The sequence below is a fragment of the Nanorana parkeri genome, unplaced genomic scaffold, assembly GCF_000935625.1.
Source record: "Nanorana parkeri isolate BGI_ZX_2015 unplaced genomic scaffold, ASM93562v1 scaffold555, whole genome shotgun sequence".
NCBI classification, from domain to species: domain Eukaryota; kingdom Metazoa; phylum Chordata; class Amphibia; order Anura; family Dicroglossidae; genus Nanorana; species Nanorana parkeri.
The window spans coordinates 648092-671810 of record NW_017306823.1 but is presented as its reverse complement, the minus strand read 5'-3'; the positions used below and the strand labels follow the sequence as shown (position 1 = coordinate 671810).

The following is a 23719-nucleotide window of genomic DNA, read 5'->3' as shown; positions in this document are numbered from 1 at the left end:
AAACGTTTTAGCAGAGGAAAAGTGTTGGAATGTACAACATTTTCATGTACTAAAACTGCCAAACATCTAACTTCAAATATTGAATCTAAGATTGCATGGGTCATCAAAGAAACCAGCTGTGTTTTCGAAGTGCTGGAGGCCATGGTATTCATCCCCGCAGGAGGCATGGCAAGGGAACTGATAACTTTACCTGGCTAGCATCTACTGCCATGTTGCACATTGCCTGGCAACCAAATGGAAAGGGAAATCTGCCTAACAGTCGCAAACAGCAATAAAAACCTGACAGAGATTCTAACACATTCAATTCTATTTAAAACGTAAATAAAAGAAAGTTTTGGTTGCCATTCCATCTTAACATACAAACATATAATAACACAATAACAACATTCTATCTGCACTTAATGCATGTATGTATCTTCCCTAAATAAACTAGAACACTTTCACTAGCATTTAATAGAATAAATATTTACCCTTCTTGAATTGTACTGTATTTCATCTGTTAGTTGTTGATACTTTATGGCCTCTCTCATTATTTCCTCAAATGTATGTCCCTCAGCCAAAAATTGATCAGCATCCAAATCTGCTTGCTTGGTTGTCAGGAAATTGTATTTGTCATATATTTTCAAGTGTTCTTTTGGCAAAAAGCTCTCCAAAGCAACAAATTCTTGTACTTGTCTTTTGTGCTTTTCCAAAACGTCCTCCAGGATGATTGGTCTCAAAGTCATTTTTGACACATTGTCCTGATTGGATGATAAGGAACAGTTAATATGGTGAGCTCAAAGGAACATGGTTAGGATTAGAGAGAAACACTAGACAGAAAGTAAAAAGGCGATGAGTAGACATAATGTTCCATCAGTTATACTGCCTATACAGTTCACAGTTTCAGTTTATTTAAAACAAACAGCCAATTGGGATGCATTTAATTTTAAAAAATGCTAATAGAAACATGAGGACTACATCGCTTATCTTCTTCTTAAAATGATAGCTGTCTGGCTGATGCTTAAAAAGGAATAATATTTGCATCTAGCTCGAACGTGGCTGTAAAGCAAACCCAAGTCATTTGCAGTTTGCAGCTTCAGCAAACTGGGGAATTGTCCTTCCTTTAGGTTAAACTGCTTTTGAGGGGTATTTTTGCTGCAAGGCTTCCAATTAATAAAGGGGTGTTTTGTTTCAGAGATGGTATTTTGTGTTTTTTTAAATTTCTGTTGAGGGTTTCTTGATTTTCATTTCATGTTATGTCGTGGAGCTGCCTTTTGTTCACAACACGCTGCTGAATCATTTGAAAGAAAAAAAAAGTGTAATAACAGTGCATACCTAAAAACCCTAACATTATATCACTTTCATTAAACACCCCCGATTCCCCCAATAGAAAAGCTAAAAGTTAGGCATACACCAGTTAGCCTATTATCCCTAATTAAAAATGTCCTGCTACTGGTCAATTTTATACTGCTGTATGCTCTCTTAATTCTTGTATTAAAACCCCTACCTGTGCTCTTTTCTTTAGTAAGTTTGGGGCTTTATTTTCTATTTAAAATTGTCCTGTTGCCGGCCAGTTTTCCTCTTCTGTATCCTCTGTGGTCTCTTCATTCTTTTATTAAATTCCCTTACTTTGCTATTTGTGTGTCACAGCACATCAGTATTTAGATGCAGGAGAGCTATGTACCTAACTTTAACCAGAAATTAGTTTATCAAACATAGAATAGGGATCCCACGAGGAACAGAAAAGCCAGCAGCCCCCCTGGGACCAATTGATTGAATTTTTTAAGTTAGAGAGCTTGCGAGATGTTTTTGCTTTTATGCATACAAACCCCGAGCTATGCAAGCGGGTAGAGAGTCGAAAGGACAACTTTACCTGTTCAATAAGTGCCAGGGCTGGAAAATGTACAGGAGAAAAACCTACAAGAAAAAACAAACTGACAGCAACTGGCCTAGTTGGTGTGGCAGACAGGGATCTGTTTGTTAAACCATAATTGCCATCTTCCTCAATCATTGCACCTACACAAATTATATACCGTTTTTAAGGGACAAAATGGACTTTAATTTGATGTGACATATGCATATATAGTCTTATTTTTTTATTTTAAAAAAATGCAAAAAATGAAAACAAAAACACATTTTTCACAGTTTTGCTAATAATAATGTGCACATAATTAGTGTAGCTAACAGAAAGTAATTCATAATACATTTTTATTTGTCCTGATTTATAGAGTATAGCATATGTCTGGGATTTCAGTTTATTATGGGAGTTATAGGTCTCAAAATACAAAAGTACAATTTTAGTTTGGAACAATTTTAGAATGTGGTATAATTTGTCTCCTATCTTTATTAGCCTCCTCAGCATATATATATATATATTTTAAAAAATGTAACTTTCAAAAAAAATTAAAACTAAATTTTTTAGTTTTAATTTTTTTTTAAAACTAGGGAGCACTTAGGGTTTTTTTCTATTTACAGGGGCTTTGATACTTACTATATCTGAGGAGAATACAGTATTCTCCTCAGAGATACTTTGTATCAGTTTGTAACACACAGACGGCTCACAGCTGACAACACAGTGAGTTGCTGCCAGATCTGTGGCTGTCACAGCTCTGTGATCACAGCGATTTTTTACCGCTGTGATCACAGGGCTGGGACCACCAAATCTGCTGTTGAGGGCCTGCCTCTGACCCCAAGGGAACCAGCAACAGCAGTAACTCAATAAGCGCTGGACCCTCCATGGACCAACGCTCATAGTACCGCACGACGGGATTATCCGGTCGTTAATCAACTGAGCGAGCATGACATGACATCCCCTCATCGGTCAGTAAGGGGCTAAACAGCATCTTGGAGCCAGCTATACTGGCTGCTGTAAACCTAACAGGGGGCAACTCATACATTTAAAATACCATATAGTATAAATGGTGTCCCTGGTTAGTATGCCTGAGTAATGGGAATCACTTTTTTCTTCCTTTTTTAAAAAGCTGTAAAAAAAACTAAAAAGGCTTCAGTGCAGGTACTGAAATAACAATATCAGTACTGGACAGCTCAGAAAAATACTGCAGTTTATTATTATGTTTATGCAGGTATCCCATTTTAAATGAATGGTCAACTTGGATTTTATTATTATTATTATTATCATCACATACAATTTTCTTGTAGTATCACATGCATTTTTAAAAAATATTTGATAAATGAAATGCTAAGTAGCATATGAAGTGGAATGATAATTGCAGCGGTACTACTAATTTACCAATCTTTAGTGTGTTCATTGTATTTTTTATTTTATACAGTTCACCAGATATTATAATTGATTGTACCAACTACTTTCACATAAACACACACTAACAATATGTAGAAAGAGCCTGGAAATAAAACCAAGTGACCAGTGCTGCCACAGGCTAATTAGTCTGTGACCGAATATTATAGAGCAAGACTCCGGTGTTAAATTTTCCTTTTGTTTTACACCTATTATTTTTGCGGTATCTATTTAATTTTTTTCACAGTTGTTCCAACAAATCATTTACATAAATAATAAGAATAAATAACATTACATACATAACACAAATATTAAAAAACACTAGCTTGCCAGTATGTTATGAGTCCAAATCTTTTTGCCTTTGCTTGATAAAATGTGGACACATTTGCTGCTAATGTAAATTAATTATGACTCTAAATATACCAATAATATTCTTCACATGGATGGCTGTTTTTTAAAAGTTGACGGAACTAAAACATTTTGCTATTTACTTTGCTAAAGGCACTAATTTAACACCTTAACTTTAAAATAAAAGCAGATTTTTCCCAAGCCGATGGGAATACATGGAATTTTAATGTACTTACCCATTCAGAATAGAGCTTTGTTTCTACTCTTGGCACAAGACTTACTGCTTTAATCATCACATCATACACATTGAGCAACACAGTTTCATAATCACTAAAGTCAGGTTCAAATTTAATTGAAACATTGTCTAAAATGAGCCTCATTATAAAACCTGGATGTTCATAGGCACGAATTGAATCCTGGGAAAGGACAACGAAAAACAACATTGTAAGCTCATTTCAAATATGTTTTGGCTGTGCCAATAAGTCAAACATTTTGTATTTTTTTCTGTGAAGCACAGAAACATTTTATTGAATTAATTTGCTTGAATCTACGTCATGCCATGTGTCTGTGGTCATATATACTATAAATCATTTGCTCATTTGCTTCAGGACACAGGTGGGCACCTACATAGAAAACAATTACTATATACTCATGCACATAGGTCATTTTAGATGATTGATTTATCAATAAATATTAACAGGCAAAAGAAGTATAGGGAAATGATGCAATGTCATATTTGCTAGAACTGTACTAGGCTTGCTAAGTGTATGGATACATCATAATGTACTTCACAATCCATTATCAGGGGTTAACACAGATATGAACTTAATTGTTAGGGCAGTGAAAAGTACAATGATTATGTGAAATAATTAACTTACTTGCAGATGGTGAGGCTGATTTACTAAATGAGTTGATAATCTTCACACAATAAATTGTGTGACTAATCACTTAAATTATCCAATCTTGTGAGAAGAACATTCCTGTTTGCTTTGGATACCCTATCATGTGCAGATGAAATAAGTAAACAGGAATCTGAATTTCAAATGATTGAATAATTATAGTGAATATTCACAAAATTAATTGTGTGATTCTCAGCTACTTTAGTAAATCTGCCCTTTTGCTTCAGCTTTCTGCTAAACCTCTGTGTAGCAGTAATGGTCGCCCTCATGCTGCCCCCACCTATTATTTAAGAACATTTTAAGGTGATTACACTCCCCTCTTTCTATAGAGATTGTGCCTGGAGCAGAAGTTCTTTGTCTGGAGGGGGAAAGTGGAAAACCTCTTTATTTGTCCTTTTGATGCTGATTAACAAGGGTGTCCTGCGCAGAACCTCCACTGACCAGCTGAGGTTACTACAGCTCAGATCTGCTTGGATTCACCAGCCACCATAAGAAACCCCTTGCTTTGATGGATTTGTGAGGCTTGACTTTGATTGATTGACAAAATTCACACTAAGAACCAAAAGGTTTTCAAACCAGGTCAAAGAAAACCAAGCAATGTTACTGAGCACTCAGGACTGCTTGGCAATGTTGGTAAACAGCTGTTGGGTGGGAAGAAAATCAGTATTTTTTTTTTACTATCTGAAAGCAGAAAACCTCATTAATACAATTTATAAGATAATGTGTTAAATAAAGTGTGTCATCATTCTACTCACTGGTGGCTGTATTATCAAATCAGTATAATCCTGCATAGATGCTAAAGCAAGACTTTGCAGCTGCTCCGTCATTAATGTAGCAGCACAATTGAAAAATGATTTCAGTCTCTTGCTGTTACAGGGAATTTGCTTTTTCTTGTTTCCTTGGTAATAGATGTTTTGAATTTCTGCAAACCATCTGCAAAACAATACATTTAATATTAATACATTCCATTAAGAATACGGAAAACAGAGGCCCACGCTGCAAACGTCATTAGTGTTCACATCTTAATGAATCGCCACCTTGTTAAAAGATCAAAGGACAACCTCAGGGATGCAGTTTACACCCAGCTACAATGAAAGCTTAGTTGACTTCACTTCATTAAAGAATTGCAAATGAATGGCTATACTAGTCAGCTATCATTTGAGCTCACCAAAATGCTTTACAACAGATTTATCAAATTAAGTAATATGCTTGGAAGGGTTCATATGATGGACTGAAAAGTTGAAAAGTTTAGTTCAGTGGGGGGGGGGCGGGGGGATTTACTAAAGCTGTAGCAGACAGAATCTGGAGAAATTGGGCGTAGTAACCAATCGGCTTCTATCTTCAGCTTGTTCCGTTAAGCGTTGAAAAATAAAGACAGATGCTGATTGGTTATTTCACAGCATAGGTTTCCTGATGATGACAACAGTGGATTATGTCTGCATGGAATTAGCAAAATGAATGTGCACTTAGATTAGTGAATGAGATGAAGCTGTGGTCACTTCACTCATATGATAACATGCTAGAAAAACTCCTGTTTTTCTTAATTTTCCTTCTTGTCACCCCCACACCAGAAAGTTTTTGAACAAGGACCTTGATGGCAAGGTCAAAATAAAATCACACCACGCTAATTGTCCCATGTGAAACTATATAGTTCTGTATCAAGTGTGCAACTCTAGCAAATACTATCCAATGTGAAATCAATCAATCAATCAATCTTTCAGCTATAGACTTAAACGTGATTTATTTCACATTAGAAGGTATTGGCTAGAGTTGTGAACTTGACACAGAAGTATATGTCCTTAATGGAACAATTAGAGCAGTATGATTTGTTATTAGTAGAATGGCTTGCTTTGCTGTGCGTGCCTGTGTGTTTGTAGAGACACACAGCTTACTAGCACACACAAGGGTGGCTTCATAGGACCCTCCAAGGCATGGGAGCCACCCTAAAACAGGATATCAGGGCCAGTGCTCAGGGGACCAGCTGATTCTGCAGGAAACTAAGGAGGTTATTCACAAAGCTGTCAAAGGCAGCCGAGTGAATAACCCAGCCGAAGTGATATGAGCCGAACGCAGTTCGGCTATTCACTTCAGCCGTACATCAGCTAAAATCAGCTGCACATCGACTGCCTTTGGTCAGCCAAACATTATTTATTTATTCATTTGCTTTTGATTTTTTTTACTTCCTGTTGCATCTCCGGGACAGGAAGTGAAAAAAAATCTCTAAAAAGTGAATAGAATTCCCCTCTTAGAGAGTTGTCACAGGAACATGTATCCCCAATGTAGAAATCACTTTCTGTCTCAAGAGACAATGGGAACCAGAACAAATAAAGAGGGTGAATCAATCTAGCAGGAGCATAAACAGCAATAAAACCCCCACAATGGTTCTAATCCTTCCCTACTTTATCCTAAAACTAAAAAAAGAAAGTTTGGCTATTCATTCACTTTAATAGCTTTTGATTTAACCAATACCATGTTTTGCTTCCTCACTTACTTTTTGAGCAGTATGTCTTTGGCAGCATCAATGTTTCTCATTACAAGGTTTTGGAAAATTGAAAGCTCCATTGACTCCTGTCGACTGTGGAATTCATCCGTATCAATTAATCGCAATTGCCTTAGGAAACAAATTAACACAGAAACTTTAAAAGCTGATTATGTGTTAGTATAGTCAAAGTAACCATACACTGTAATAATATAGTATAGAGTAATATTTTCTTGTTTCTGCTTGCAGGATATCATCTCCTGGTAGTAAGTGCCTACTGTCAAAGACATTTATACAAATGGATTATAGCATGCCTTGAGATAGGGGCCACTTGTATAAAACATAATCATAAGCGCATTGATATCAGGTTCACAGGTTCTAGGTTCCCGAACCTTAGCCTGTGAGAGTTGGAATGCTTAATATTCCTGACACTTTAGGGTTTATTTAAAAAAGGCAAATAGGCTGTTCACTTTAGAAAATAAATTGCAATTTGCAGGGGAAGTTTCCCCTTAGTGAATGAGGTGAAATGTAACTTTGCATAGAATATCCAGTCACGTGCAAGTAAAATAATACAAAAATATGTTTGCCTGCACATGACTGGAGTCATCAGCAGAGCTTCTCCTCATTTACTAAGATAAGGGGGAAGCGTCCCCTGCAAAGTGCAAATTCCCTTGCAAAGGAGCCTATTTACCATTAGTAAATCAACTCCTTGATTTCAAGATATTTTAGATAATATATGCCTACAAGTCTAACTTCACATGTCCTGTGCAGAAACATTTAAATTTTCTGATATAAACAATGTTGATGACTTTGGCTTCAATGCTTGACAAAAAGCACAAAATTCCGACACTTTTCAAACACCTATTCACAACATGCTTGTTTTGAATGTGTGACCATGAAGTATTAAAGCCAGACATAGTTAGGAAACTAGAAGTTTCAGAAATAGCACCCACTTTTCTCTTATCTCCTAACCCTACTGGTGTACCTACAGTACTGGAGTGTTGGCATTTCTGTAACTGTTTCCTGCATTTACATGCTTTCCAATACAGCAAAGCAGTTTTGCTTTGAATGCTATTTAAGTGTTTATAACTTAATGAAACAGCACACTTGCAGCTGTGGGCAAGTGACTCCATGCTAACTTAGGCTGCATTTACATGAGGCATTTATATGTGTGTGTGTGAGTGTGTGGTAACAACCTACAGAGTCTTGTGTCAGGAAATCCCAGGTGTTCCCGTTCAGATGCGCCCGCTGTGCCTATTCAGGCTGACAGTGGCCGCACCTGTCAGTGGCAGTCCACATGTAATCATACAGGGTAGAATTACCTGCAGTTCGGAATAGTTGTTTGTCCCTGGACGCATGTATCCTACATCCAGGGACAAAAAAACTCTATTTCAAACCATTACATGCAGTCTGCCGATGACAGATGTGCCCGCTGTCACCCTGTCACTAATTTCAGAGGGCACAACGGTTGCATTTGAATGGGCACCCCTGGGATTTCTACGGCAAGAATCCGTAGGTCCCTGAATGCACATAAATGCCCTGTGTGACTGCAGCCTAAGACTGTCATTCACTATTTTCTCTATATGTCGAGGATGTGCAGTGTAAAAACACATGATAATTAAGCCCAGTGCATGACCCTGGATGCCATCCAGGGTGGGGAAGCTGAACACAGAATTGTAGTCCTTAACCATATATATATATACACCCATGGAAATGTTCTGTTTAGTGCCTACTACTACCTGTGTTAGACAGCAAATCCCCTTCTATGTGCCCCCTTGGTCTTGGCTGCTAGTGGCTGACGGGTTTGCTTTAAAGGATTACCTCACGTGCAAACGGATCCATGCTAATATTTAACCCTCATAACTACTAAACTTCTCTTTTAACTAAACAAAAATGCATTTTGTAAGATACATGTACATGTAATACAATGAATTTCACATGTTGCTTAGGGCAGCACATCTTAGAAACATAAAGCTGTACTTACCCAAATGATGAATGCCATAAATTTAAAACAGCTGCCATTGTTGGGTTAACAGCATTCAGATTCTCCTTTATGAAGTTGTAATTGGCCAAAAATGACTTTTTCCATGGTTTTGGCACTACTTCCAATCTAAGATTAAGAAAAGAGAAACACTTAATGCAATAACACGTTACTTCCCATCTTTTACTACTAACATATATATGATGAAATGTCCTTATAACTTTAATCTACGTGTTTGCAAATGTAACCTCTTCTGTTAATTATACTGTGATGCATGAAAAATACACTGATGCTGAAAGTGAATGTTCAAAGCTTCACCAAATTCCATGCCAGGCTCTTATCCAAGCATGCATGGTAGGCTTTGAGGGTGAGGGGGGACTTATCTCAATCTGAAAGCCCTGTTCAGAATAAGGGGGTCCCCAGATATGCGACCCGTTATCCTGCGTGAATGTGTGAGGGGTACAACAAACACCCTTGTTAATCAGTCACAAAAAAAAGTGGAAAATGTAAATATACACAAATAAACTGTGATAAGTATTTATTAAAAAAATGTCCCATGGTGTAAAGACAACATCAATCACGTAGCCCAGCAATGTGGATCCAGGTTCAAGCACTTTGAACGACAACCCAACACGATGACCCATGCAAGATGATTCTGCTTCTTCTGAATCTGCATCTTCGTAGCAACTGACAGCCTCCCGGCCAGCAGCTGAATGTGTGCGAGCTCTATACCCCTGCTATAGCCCATTAAAATGGTCTGCTGTTTAAATCCAAAGCAGAAGAGGGCAGAGGGGAGGGCTTATTTACTAAGCTCAGTGCACATTCATATTGCTAGTGAAGTAAAAAATCTCTACTCCTTTAGTAAAGTAGGTTTCTACTCTGGGTCTGTCATTCTGATCCTGCCTCTACTATTTTGTGTGTCACTTACCAGGAACAATCATGAGGTCATTAAAGTGCAAAAAAACTCTTAACTCCTGTCCTATGTGTGTGTTCCTTGGCAGTAATCTAACAAGCAATAAAGCCCGGAATAAGAAAATGACTCTATGGCATACACCCTCAAAAAAGTCAGAAATAGTAGTTCCCGCATCTCGGTCTCACAAACTCCAGTGTTCTGTATTTTGTGTCACTATGCTCTGTGCTAATATTCAATCACAAAGTTTTTTTTCACTCTCATATGCATAGGTAATAACATCCATCAAAGTTTTTAGGTACCTTTACTAGTCTAGGTCTAAAGTCAGATTCCCATTGGGTTAAAGGAGTTCATGAGTAACAGAACTAGATAATTAAAAAGAGAACTAAAGCCAAAACTAGAGAGAACTAAAGCTAAAAAAGTCTGACTTTAGCTCTCTTTTAAATGTATAGGAAGCATAGTACCTGGTAATAGAAAGTTATATAAACAGCACCATCACCTAAGGGAACATCTGTCCAAGAAAAGAAAAAAGACATAAACGTTTTCTTTTCACATTTTGCTCCCAGCTGTCTATTCTGAACACAAGTGACAAACATTAAATGCTGACAGCAGTGCAATATCATTTTATTCAAAATCATTTTCTAAACCATGTGTTCATATGGGACCATAAATAAACAATGTATGCACCATTAATGCATGTTTTTGGTATTTAACATAATGAATTACACAAAATCTTTAAAGTAAATATTGCCCAGGGGCAGACACACCATTCTCTCAGCATAAAGACAATTTGGGGTCGATTCACTAAATAACTAGAGGCTATTCAGTTACCAAATTAAATGATGACTGAGCTTAGTAAATAAAGTAAAGCTGTATTCACAGCAATCAACTAATCATGTGGTAGCAAAGTACTGTTTTTGTTATTTACCTTGCCCATGATTGGGTATTTAGTAGAAGTTTACCCTATTAACTAGCATTCATTTCAAAACAAGAACATACAAGTGAATAACATTCACTATATTTATTTCCAGATAATTTTTTGTACAAGTCATTCGGAATTCAGAAAGCTGGTTGGATGACCAGTGAAATGTCTTCAAGAAAAATACAGCAAGTGCAGTTGCCTTGACTTATTTTGTACAGATATACAAGTGAATAACCTTTACACTTTTCACTCCTTACTGTCCCTTAACCTTCTCTTCCCCGCACTTTTGCACAACGAACAGCATGCAAAATCAGGATCCAAAGAATTTCACTATGTAACTGCTTTATTAAAAAGGTACCCAATGCTATGTCTGTGTCATGCTGTTTATTACCTGTAATACCTGTCCTTTTCCTTGTTGGAAAAAGTTGAAAATCTTGAAATAAAGAATTTATAAAAAAAAAAGGTACCCAATGGCTAACTTGGAGGCAACAATTGAAATTCAACTCCACTGTTATGTCTTTGTCCAGGTCATTAGTAACCTAAGGGGGTTGTGAATGTCATATATTTCTTCCCTGCTATCTACAGCAATCCTCATTCTATGTCCACATTAATGCCTCTGATAAGATCACTAACTGAACCTTGGAGATAACAAACAATAAGTAAAGAAAATTCTAGTATGATGAGACCAAGTGGATTTTCTGCCTCCACTGGTGTGTTAATGCTGATTGATGTAGCCCTGTTCAGAGCCCAGCTGATCAACTCTTTTGTTGCTTATAAAAAAGGCATCTATGAGACTGTTAGAACATTTAGAAACACAGCTTCAGCCTGGAAAACTCATTTATTTCAAAGGCTTTTCAAGGCCTACGCAGCATTATGCTGTTTAACTTGTAAAATGGCATCGACTACAATGAAGGTAAAGAATACAGAATGACTTACTCTGCACGATGCGTCTCTAGAATAACTTGCTTGTCCTCATGCTTCTCTCGTGGGTCTTTTAATACAAAATCAACTACAAAAGAAAATGTTTTTAAGAGTCGAAACACTATGACCATAAAATGGGGTAGCCATATACATTACATTAAATACTAATATGAAGAACACTCTAGCAATATAAATATTTTAAAGGAAACCTGTGTTGAGAGGTATATTGAGTTAACCACTGCTCATCTGCTGAAAACACAATTTTCTTGGCGGTCATGTACAAAAACAGTAGATATATCAGGAGTTCTGATATGCTGACCATACTTGCTGTACAGCGAAATATGTATTAATTCTGTCGCACAGCAAGGTAATGCTAAACTGGAACAGTGAGACAAATATGAGACTGATTTAGTACAATTAGGCAACATAATTTAGATATTCCTCCTTCTGCTGCTTTTAAGTAGCACTGTGACAATAAACCTGAGTATGTGCTGCTCTTCTGAGTCAAAACAGGTTGAAAATCAAAGCAGCTATCCACTTAAACCTACCAACAATGTATTTTTAGCTCTTTTAGAATTACAATGAATGGAACTTGTAGATATCGCAGCAAACATTATGAATGATTAAAATCTTATGATATGTAAACAGGTACATAGGAAAGCAATCCAGGAAACTTTAAAGTAGTATTAAACTCTCAAGCTTTTTTCAATAATGAATCCAGGTAAAACAAATATACATTGCCCAGGAAAGTATTTTTTTAAGTTTTAGCCCAAGCACTTACAGTCATCATGTTTCTGAACAGCTCCAACTCTCTCAGCTCAGCATCCCTGGACATCCTGTCCAGTATAAGTTCACAAGGGACAGAGCAATCTACAGCATCTATCCATCTACTAGCATGGAGAAGGGAGAGGGAAGGATCGGGGAGCAGGGGGGGGGGGGGGTTCTTGCCTTGCTGTGTCTGTGTGTTTGTGGAGACACACACAGCTTACTAGTACATACAAGGGTGGCTCCATTGTACCCTGCAAGGACCACCCTAAAAATGGATATCAGGGGACCAGCTCATTCTGCAGGAAACTAAAAATATTGAACGTCAAGGATCAGCATCCATTGTAAGTGATTTAATCAGCATTTGAAATAGCTTAAAATCCTTTTGACTTTAATATCGCTTTAAGGGGGGGGGGAAACTGCACCCAAAACGGATATGCAATTTTTTGAATATTGCAGTGCACAATGTTATTTCTGCCAGGATTGCAATGCTGTCCATGAACTGTCTATGTAACCGATCATTTCTCATGCCAGAGCTGTCAATGCATCCCTTTAACTACTGGTATAGGTACTTTAGGTCCTTAGGAAAAAGAAAGTTCCATTGACCTTCTGATCAAATCAAGACGAGATCTAGATAAGAAAGCTCTGTAATAAAAGAAAATAAAGGCCAGTCTAGGTAGTCTGCAGCCTAGGAAAACAAGTAGATGTATAGATCAATTTGTCAGAAGGCATTATGCTGATTAAGCATATTTTTGTTATAGCATAGTTATTTTCTACCATTTTGCTTCTCTAGACAGGTTTTTTTATTTAAAAAACATAAGCTAGGATATAAAAAAAAATAGCAAATGCATAAAAGCGCTGAAGGCTAAGTAAAAAACAATGTGCTACTGGAAAATGCTTGGACAGCATTTTGTGACGCATTGAAGCTCTCTGTTACGATGTTTCAATGAGAAAAAGATGAGAGAAATTTTGTGTACAATGGTTACCTGAGGGATCTCAGAGGCCTAATAACACAAACAATGATAACTGAGGCTAAATGACAGAGAGTATACACTACAACGTAACTGGGACTCGTGAATATATGAGAAACTTTCACAAACGTATATACAGTATCTCACAGAAGTGAGTACAGCCCTCACATTTTTGTAAATATTTTATTATATAATTTCATGTGACGACACAGAAGAAATGACACTTTGCTACAATGTAAAGTAGTGAGTGTACAGCTTGTATATCAGTGTACATTTGCTGTCCCCGCAAAATTACTCAACACACAGCCATTAATGTCTAAACCGCTGGCAACAAACGTGAGTACACCCCTAAGCGAAAATGTCCGAATTGGGCCCAATTAGTCATTTTCCCTGCCCGGTGTCATGTGAGTTGTTAGTGTTACAAGGTCTCAGGTGTGAATGGGGAGCAGGTGTGTTAAATTCGGTGTTATCGCTCTCACTCTCTCATACTGGTCACTGGAAGTTCAACATGGCACCCCATGGCAAAGAACCCTCTGAGGATCTGAAAAAAAAAATTGTTGCTCTACATAAAGATGACCGAGGCTATAAGAAGATTGCCAAGACCCTGAAAATTGAGCTGCAGCACGGTGGCCAAGACCATACAGCGGTTTAACAGGACAGGTTACACTTAGAACAGGCCTCGCCATAGTCAACCAAAGAAGTTCAGTGTACGTGTTTAGCGTCATATCCAGAGGTTGTCTTTGGGAAATAGACGTGTGAGTGCTGCCAGCATTTTTGCAGAGGTTGAAGGGGTGGGGGGTCAGCCTGTCAGTGCTCAGACCATACGCCGCACACTGCACCAAATTGGTCTGCATCAAAGCAGACTAAGGACATGGATTACTGGAACCATGTTCTGTGGTCTGATGAGACCAAGATAAACTTATTTGGTTCAGATGGTGTCAAGCTTATGTGGAACTCCCATGCACATGCCGCAAGACAAAGAGCTTTTCGCAAAAACGTTTGTTACATTTGTCCATGAAATTGTTAAACAGGTTGATCTTAGACAAATATGAGACAACACATTGCTTTTTGAAAATACATTTCTAAGCAGTTTCAAAGGGTAATTTTTATGACCTCATCAAAATCCCATCTTCTAGCTGAAACATTCAGAACCTAATGAGTAGGGATAGACTCAAATTCAAATCAAACTTGGTCCAAACCTGAGCTCCTCCGAACCCGTAAACTATGCGGGGCCATGATTCCTTATTTGGCCAAATGATGTTACTGAATCTTGCTCCTTTGCTTATGTGCAGTTGTTGGTGGTAAATTCCCTGGCCACAGGTGATTTGATAGCAGCGGAAGGAGCTTCCTTACATGGTACCTTGGTAGAGCTCCTACCTTGTTCAGAGGAGCTCAAATCTAAACCTGAGCTCATCTCTACTACTCTGATTTTATTCGTTACGCTAATCCTTTACTGACAAACTCCAGCAACAAACAGATGTTTTATGTTATAATATGTAATTATGTAAAAGCGCTGATAAGCTCGTTTTAGCTAGAGAAGCACAAAGAGACATCTAGAGTATTTCTTAGGAAATATGCTTGCTTGATAGTAGTATTTAGCATGGATTCTGGATTGAATAGTGGGAGGTTCTTGAAAGGTAATTAAGGGCCTAGTTATAAAACATGATTTAGCCCTACCACAATCATATCACTGCTTTAAACACACACACACACACACCCTGGAAATCTGTAAAGCACAGCAATGTGTTTTACAAATGTACTTACCTATCTGCTTGATTTAGTACTTCAAAGCAAGTGGAGCGCTATTAAAATAAATGTGTTAAGAATAAAGAACTCCATCGCACACGGCATGCGCCACAACGTGGCCTGCATTTTATGAATAGCCACTGATTTGCAGTGTCCATCAGGGAGCAGTATCTGCTATTAATAAGGCCTTAATTCTCAATAAATAATGCATACTGATTAGCTGGTGGGGAGGCTCTTACCCAGGATAAAAGCCTATAGGACCTGTTGATATGACATCTAATCTCCTGCAGAGCCAAGACACAGGTCACAAGATTCTTTGCTGCTTGATCTGGAGGAGTGAACACCTGCCTCTGCATAGACTTTTGGTGACAATAGGCTATGTGCAAAAATGTCAATGTTTGTTTAATGTGAATGTCGAATGGTCATTTCAGTGTAAGAATTTGTCATTCAGTATTGTTTATTTTCATATTCTACTTCATGCAGAAATGAATTATATGCATAGTCTCCCATTTTAGTAGAGTTGCATTATATGACTGTATTGCAGTAGCTATTATGCATACACATTAACTTTTTAATAAAAAATATTTGTAATAATTGACTTTGTCAATTACTTGGCAATTACTGCAGTAAACTAGTTTAAATGGTACTCAGACCATTACAGTTGGAGGCCTCCTTGGCAGTTACTGAATAATTGCAGTCATCCTTTTGCTAGACAGGAGACTTCAAACTGGTTTCATGTTACTGGGAAAATCTACTTAAAGTAGAACTATAAGGTAAGTGCTTTTCACTCACCTCATAGTTCTAGCCGACCTGTGACAATGAGACTGTCACAGGTCGGCTTAGTAAATCGGGAGGTGAGCGAACACATACCGGCATTGCTCACCTCTCGATCCTGTCACGGCTCTATGCCGTGACAGGGGAGGGGCTGGATTCCCCCCTCCCTGCTCCGATCCGCCAGCGCTGACTGGCGGAACGGACGGGGGAGGGGGTGGGTACAGCTGGCTCTGCCTCTAGATAGGCAGAGCCAGCTGTCAGTCACGCAGCTGGGCGGATCCAGACATAATTGTCGGGATCCGCTTCAGCTGCGGCATCTCAGTATACCGCGAGAACCAGCTCGCGGTATACTGCGGCGTCTCAGTATACCGCGAGCTACAGCCTAGGGTGACGGGAGGACACTAGTTTGTGTCCTCCCGTTACCCTAAGGAGAACTATGGGGAAAAGCCTTAACCCCATAGTTCTCCTTTAACCAACTTTACGTTTACTGAGCTTGATTGTTTACCTGTTATTATCTGTTCAAGAGATTTCATGCGTGCATGAAAATATATAGTAACTGGTTCCAATACAAACTGCCTATACTTGCACAAGTAAGGCAGCATGACAGTTTTCTGTAGCATGTTAACGATCAAATGTAGCAGTTAATATGAATATAGAATGTCCCATATTGTTTGGAAGAAAATTAGAAGTGGTCGTACAACAGTCTGATACTAGTTCTGATTTAGTTCTCATACACCCACATCCAGCCCTTCATATCCTATGATACAGAAAATATTGAAGACTGTGGACCAGCATAACACATGAACAGCTAGTAAGGGACATGAACAGCTAGCTAGTTCAGCAATGGCAGTCTAGAAAGTTTTTCAGTGCAGGTTTATTTTATTACCATTCAATACTGTAAGTAGACAAATGTTACTTAATAAGTTGAACCCCCTTCCCATCCAGGCCATTTTTCAGTATTCAGCGCTGTGGTACTTTGACTGACATTTCTCTGGCTATAGCAGCCAGATGACTGACAGGTGAATGCGGAAGTGATGTAACACACATCACTTCTGCATTCACAGCCCGGAGGGAGATCAGCAAGGAGCTGATCTCCCGTCCTCTTCCTCCTGACGCCCTCCGAGCCGGTCCCGGGCCGTAGATGGGGCAGCGGATCCCGGGATTGAAGGTGAGGGGTCAGGGGCAAAAAAACGGCGGCGGCCGCGCGAGGGGGGCGAAAGAACGAGCACATGTAGACGATCGGCGGGCTATGGAGCCGCCGATCGTCTATATGTGAAACACCCGGTAACGGGTGTTTGCATTGGTTGGGTCTTTTCTGCCCGTGCGTGCCCACTAGGGGGCGCGCGCGAGCAGAAAAAAAATGCTGTCTGGAAACGGCAACCCGCCAATGCTGCAGTGCCATCCGTCCGTTTTTTTACAACGGGCGGACGGCAAGTGGTTAAACCCTCGTGTTTTTTTGCATATATCTACTGCTAGCAAGCAGTAGATATATGCAAAACCTTTTTTTTTAAACCTTTTGAAACAGGTTTAAACTTACCTGTGTCTTCGCCCCCCGCGTGCTCCCGTGCGAACATCTGAAGAGTCTCGGGCGGCCACAAAGGATCTTGGGGTGGGCGCATGCGCAGTTCAGATGTTTGGCCAAGAGACGATGGGGGGGGGGGGGGAATAGCCTTTAATATCACTTTAAATATGTGACAGTGGAAAATGTCCCCACAAAATGACTGAAAATAAAACAAAAACTTACCAATGGCTTTTTTAACACTGAATAGATAATCCTCTTTCATTTCATCTGAAAGCAGGTCAATGCTGTCCGTGTAAACCTTTAAATGTTTTGGTACCAGGCTTAGGACATGTTCAAGCCAAGATTCTTCCATGGGTGCTACATGCTCTGTGTCAATGCCATGGCTAATGTAGTAATTGTATCTCTAAGAATCCAAAGACAAATTGTAAAAAATTGCTAAATTAAGTTATCACCACACACTTGAAACCAGGTCTGCATTAGAAGCTGCCTGAAGGATACCCTAATATGTCTCAAGTCCTAGAGGGTTCCATAATAAGTTACAAAGTCCAAAGTTTCTCTAACAAGTCTCAAGGCCTGGAGGCTGCCCTAATAACTCCTGAAGGTTCTTTAATATATACCAAGGCCCAGAGGTTGCACTAAAAGGTTTCAATTCCCAGAGGCTTCTTTAATAATGACCAATGCCCTAATAGGTCACATACCAATGCCCACAGGGCCGGATTTACTCTCCCTGCCGCCCCAAGGCCAGGTTCCACAATACGGCCCCCGCCCCCTTTTTTATAGTTTTTATCTTATTATTGTTTATTTTTTATAATTATTTTCTTATTTTGGTTAGAACTCCCCACTTAAACCACTCTCTCCAAAACTAAAAAGAAAAGTTTGAACTATACATACACCTTAATCGACTGCCCTACTTGCTCTGCTCCTGACTTGATAGCCTTCTAACTTCTATTTTAAACACAGAGAAATAGCTCTTGGAAGGGGAGCAGTGTGAGCAAAGCTGCTGAGAAAGCCAACTTCAATGACTTGAGTGGGTCTACTGTGAATTTTGAGCATGAATTGATCCACATTGCATGCTGCTACAGAGGCCAGTAAAGGCTTGTTTTAAAGCTCATTTACTGCTTGTAAGAAAATTCTAATATGTCAGTGTCCATAGCCTGGTCACAGTTACAGTTTGAGGCAGTTTTTTCCCATTTACATTGTGCATTTTTTAAGTTTATAGGGGGAGGAGGAATTTACTATAAACACATCCTCAGAACAGCAGCATGTCAAAATCGTAATAACATTGCGAAAATCCTTCCAATCTACATAACTGACCTGGAGAGAAGATTTGTTTGTTTGTTTGTTTGTTTGTTTTTTTACAAAAGTGCAGCTTTTGTTTAAATTAAACACTAACTTTGCATAATTTATTACAGAAATGTAAAAAATAAACCTTATATTATTTTAGGCTTGCACCTTCATTTTAGTTACTGTTTTAATATCATCTGTATATCATATGTGTGTTACATAAAAAAAATATATTTCTTTATCAGTAGAAGTAGCTGTGCGGTAAATATATTGGACAGGCTGCTTTTGTTTGCCAGTGGTTAATCATGGCTGCATTTAGAGGTCATATGTGAATGCAGGCACTCTTTTATGCCACCCATTTGCCACTAGGAGGCTGTGGAGGAAGACTTGTTGCCTGGACTACTGGGAGGCTTGTGACTCTTCTTAGTAGTCTTTTAAAAAATTTCCCCTCAGCTCTGCCTTCCATTTTATTCCCAACAGCGTTATTTACAAAAGGGTGAAGAGTTTGGAGAAGGCAGGAGAAGTGAACAATCTAGGACAAAATAGCTGATGTAGAAAAATTCTCCAATTCAGCTCAGTTTCCAGTTCAGCTACAGTATGTTGTCCTAGATTGTTCACTTCTCCTGCCTTCTCCAAACTCTTCACCCTTTTGTGAATAACCCTGTAGATGTCCATCTTTTGACAGAAAAGGCTCAAATAAGTGAAAAAGTTCATGCAAACTGAAAATGTTGGGTGTTGTGTTGTGTTCTTAGTATGTTGTCCTGGTAATCAGATTTACTAACAGCCCTGTACACCTCAGTGAGACACATACACTTACCAAAATGTCTTTATCCAAAGTTGATGTTCCAGCAGAAGCAGTTTGATCCACCTGAAATTCTGGAAAAGCAGATGCATCTTTTTTCCTGATAAAAATATATATGTAACCCCTTAGATTATTATGACTAGTAAAAAGAAGTATATTTTAAATAGCATGTTCTCATTCAGTAAGATAGATAGTAAAACAGCCCTGTTTATTGCTTAAATGCAGACCGTGGCAGTGCAATCTGTGTTTTTTATCCTACCACAGGGCCATTTGCCAGTATTGCCTATAGGCGCTCTGCAGCTGATCATTAATGACTTGCCATGTCTTGTTCTGCTCAGTGTCTCTTTGTGGAGGCAGGCTTCTTGGTAGAGGAGCAGGACTTTGCTTCTTCATGCTAGAGCTGGCTCCTAATGACTGGCAATCTGATGCTGAGGTCAGATTACTGGTGGGGTAATATTCAAGAAATGGCAGGAGGGGTATAAAAAGCATAGATCCTCAGAATGGATAAAGTAGCATCAGGGAGGACCTTGCAACGCAGCTTTCTCATCAGCGAGAACAAGGGGGTAGCATAGTATACTAACATCACTAATCCTATTTCTTTCAGGGTACTGCTTAGGAGGAATCAACAGATCTAGATGTTTCCTATAAGACAGCAAATCTTCACTTTATTTTACTTTAGGTCCACTTTAACTCATGTATGCCAAAAGCCCAGCACACAGCGTCCTTCACCAGGAACTCTCTTACTTCTTTTCATTTATTAAAATATAAGATTAAGGGGTCTAGTCACAAAGCTGCCGAGGGCAGCCGAGTGAATGACCGATCAGAAGTGAAGTGAGCCGAACACTTGGGGGGGGGGGGCACATCATGACCCGCCTCCCGGCTTCCTGATTGGCTAGGAAATCGGCTTCACTTGTTGCTAGGCAGCCTGGCTTCCTGACCAATCAGAAAGCTGGGTGGCACGTCATGACCCGCTGCCCAGCTTCCTGATTGGTCAGAAAGACAGGCTGCCTAGCAACAAGTGAAGCCGGCTTCCTAGCCAATCAGGAAGCCGAGAGGCGCGTCATGACGTGCCGCCCGGCTTCCTGATCGGTCAGGAAGCCAGGCTGCTAGCAACAAGTGAAGCTAGTTTCCTAGTTAATCAGGAAGCAGGGAGGTGGGTCATGACGTGCTGCCCGGCTTCCTGATTGGTCAGGAAGCCAGGCTGCCTAGGAACGTAAAGCCGGTGTTCTTTTTATAGAACACCAGCTTCCTGATAACCCGGGCCAATGGTACCCCGTCATGCCAGTATAGGTATTCAGTATCGGCGAGTACCGAAAAAAATATCAGTACTCGTACTCGATGCCGAAAAACTGATATCGGTGCATCCCTACAAATTGCCTTGGGGTTTTACAGACTAAAAATGCAGATCTAGTCATAGGCTGACAACCTGAAGACACTTCTTGGATACTGACATCACTCCCTTGACCTTCAAGCTGCAGCCAGTGAAGAGATCTGCAGCTGGACCAAAGCATTTTGTTTGTAGGTTAAGTGTGTGAATAAACAACTGCAAGCCTATTCTCCGACACTGAGAATAGACTTGCAAAGGCGTCAAGAATGTTCAGACAATAAATTGCGTGCAACTTCACTTCAATTTTCCAATCACATGTAAAGCAAATTCTTGTGTACTTCTTTAATTTAGACATGGTTGAATAACTAAAGTGAATATTCACACAATGTATTGTGTGAACATTCTCAACTCCTTTAGTAAATCAGCCTATTAAGTCTACTTTTATGGCATCTAATGCATATTGATGCTGATCTACTAAAGATGTTGAGAAAGTTCACACAATAAACATTGAACATTCTCAACTTCTTGTTGAACATTAGTGTTTGAACATTATGAACTTCTTTAGGAAATTAGCCGCTAATCGGCCTCTACAATGTAAGGTGATCAACACTTTTCCAACATATAAAGTAGCATAACAGGTAAAAAGTAAAAGAAAATTAAAAACTCACATGATGATATCAACAAGGGCACTTCTGAAATCTTCTCTGTGCTTCTTTGGGTGGGAATAACTAGTCTGTGTATGTTGTGATGGCCGGGCTGACAGATTATCATATTTTGATGGTTCATACATTGGGAAACTAGCATGCATGAGTTTGCTTCTCTTGTAATTTGGCATGGCAGATAGTCCTAGAAAAATAATTCACACAGAATTGTTATCATGACTACAATCTAAAAAATGTATAGCATAACAGTAGGGAGAGTGTTCTCCTTTAATGCAACTTTGAGGGTGACATGGAAAAAACACTATTCCTTTCAATTACATACATGGGAGTTACCTTTAAGCTGTATGGGGTGTCACAAGACCGCAAGATCCTCATTTACAGTGACAGTAACACCATATTCTGGCATCATATATTTTTGAAAACAGTGCTGAGCTGCTATTAGTCCCAGTATTTTAAAACAATGGTAGTAATCAGCAGCTCCTGTGGGTGCGGGTGGGGGTTAAGGCTGGAACATTCATAACTAACCATGGAAGCTGAGCGTGCTGTAGACTTACTGCTCCGTGAGACATACAAACAGCTGCAGGTGGGAAGTTCTGTACAAATTAATGACAAGTGACAGCTCCCACAGTAATTTGCAGCTGTTCACATATAACCGCAGATGCTGTTTTTAGCTGCTGAAGATCACCCCTGGATGCAAACAGAGGCGATCATCTGCAGGTAATCGCAGTTTTGTGCAATTACGTGTGAATGGCTGCAATGCTGTTAACTATCCAAATTTGCTACCAAATTATAGCCTTATTTGTGCCAAAAAATTATGATCAATACATTATGGTAGACTACAAAACCTAAAAAATATAGAGGCTTATTCACAAAGCTGCCGAAGGCAGCCTTGTGAATAACCGACCCGAAGTTAAGTGAGCCGAATGCTGTTCGGCTATTCACTTCAGGCTTGTATGGCTGATTTCAGCTGTACACCGACTGCAATCAGTCGTACATTGGCTTGCTTCGGCTGGGTTCGGTTTCGGCCAACCCGAAGTGCAATAGCCGAAAGCCGCTCAGCTAAAATGAATAGCCGAATGCCGCTCAGCTAAACCAGTTAAAAAAGTAGAAGAAAAAATAGAAAATGATTCTTAGTGTGTAATGACAGTTCAGCATTGGCCGGAGCCAGCCGTGAGATGATGGCTGGCTCCGGCCAGCTGTCAGTAGCAGGCTTTCAGACGGCCAATGGAAGGCCGTTCGGCACGCTTTGGATTTCACCTCGGCTGAGTCGAGCCGAAGCATATGCCTTCAGCTCAACCGAGCCGCTCGGCCAACTTCGGGAGCTGTACAGGCTATAGTGAATGCTCCTACAGCAGCCCTACGGTTCTACTGAACCAGAGGCCTCCCGTAACCAAAGCTAGCCGAAGGATCAGCCGAAGCTATGGCTGGATCCTTCGGCAGCTTTGTGAATAACCCTCATAATGTCTGGAATGGAGACATCGCCAAAGCGAAAAAACATTAAGGGGATGGGACTCAAGGGGATTTAGGTAGAAAAAGGCATGGGGACTCAATTAGTTAAGACATATAAACCAGGCATTTATTATTATGTATAGTATGTAAGCCTTTATACTGGGCCACAATTTAGAACGAGAGACCAGGCAGGTTTTATCATGAAACAAAAATTAGCATGTATTATTTCAGAGACAAAAGCCAGAAATATTTACAGGCTTAATGCAATCTTTGTCAGCAACTTTAGTTTACCTCAATTTCAGATGGAGAGCCTAGACAAGTTTTATCATGAAATACAAATTAGGGTATATTATTTCAGAGACAACAGCCAAAAATATTGTATAGACTCAAGGCACTGTATTTAAGCAGTTTTACTGGGCAAACATCTCAGAGGGAAAGTTCAGGCAGGTTTTAATGAAGAAATTAAAATAGGAGTCAACTATTTTACAGAAAAATTACAGAACAAATTGTACAGTCAATGCACACTATGCAATCCAGGTTAATTAAGCTGCACTTTAAGCGGAATAGACCAGGAAGGTTTTATTGCGGAATAAAAATTACAGTGTAATATTTCAGAGACAATAGCCAGGAATATTGTACAGACTCCATGTAATCTATGTAAGCAGCTTTAGTAGGCCACACTTTAAGAGGAAGAGAAAGTGCAAGTTTATGAAATAACAAAT

At 39.3% G+C, this 23719-nt stretch overlaps 1 protein-coding gene across 1 annotated transcript in view; it reads right to left on the bottom strand.

Annotated features, from left to right (window-relative positions):
- Positions 1-23719, bottom strand: part of DNAH7 (dynein axonemal heavy chain 7) — a 273490-nt gene that overhangs the window by 216797 nt on the left and 32974 nt on the right. Inside the window, exons 4-12 of the mRNA XM_018562004.1 lie at positions 21555-21732; positions 19575-19659; positions 17696-17876; positions 11711-11783; positions 8946-9071; positions 6974-7093; positions 5238-5415; positions 3820-3999; positions 471-740 (exon numbers count right to left, since the gene is read on the bottom strand). Of these exons, the coding sequence (XP_018417506.1) occupies positions 471-740; positions 3820-3999; positions 5238-5415; positions 6974-7093; positions 8946-9071; positions 11711-11783; positions 17696-17876; positions 19575-19659; positions 21555-21732 (1391 nt within the window). The remainder of the gene's footprint in view (positions 1-470; positions 741-3819; positions 4000-5237; positions 5416-6973; positions 7094-8945; positions 9072-11710; positions 11784-17695; positions 17877-19574; positions 19660-21554; positions 21733-23719) is intronic.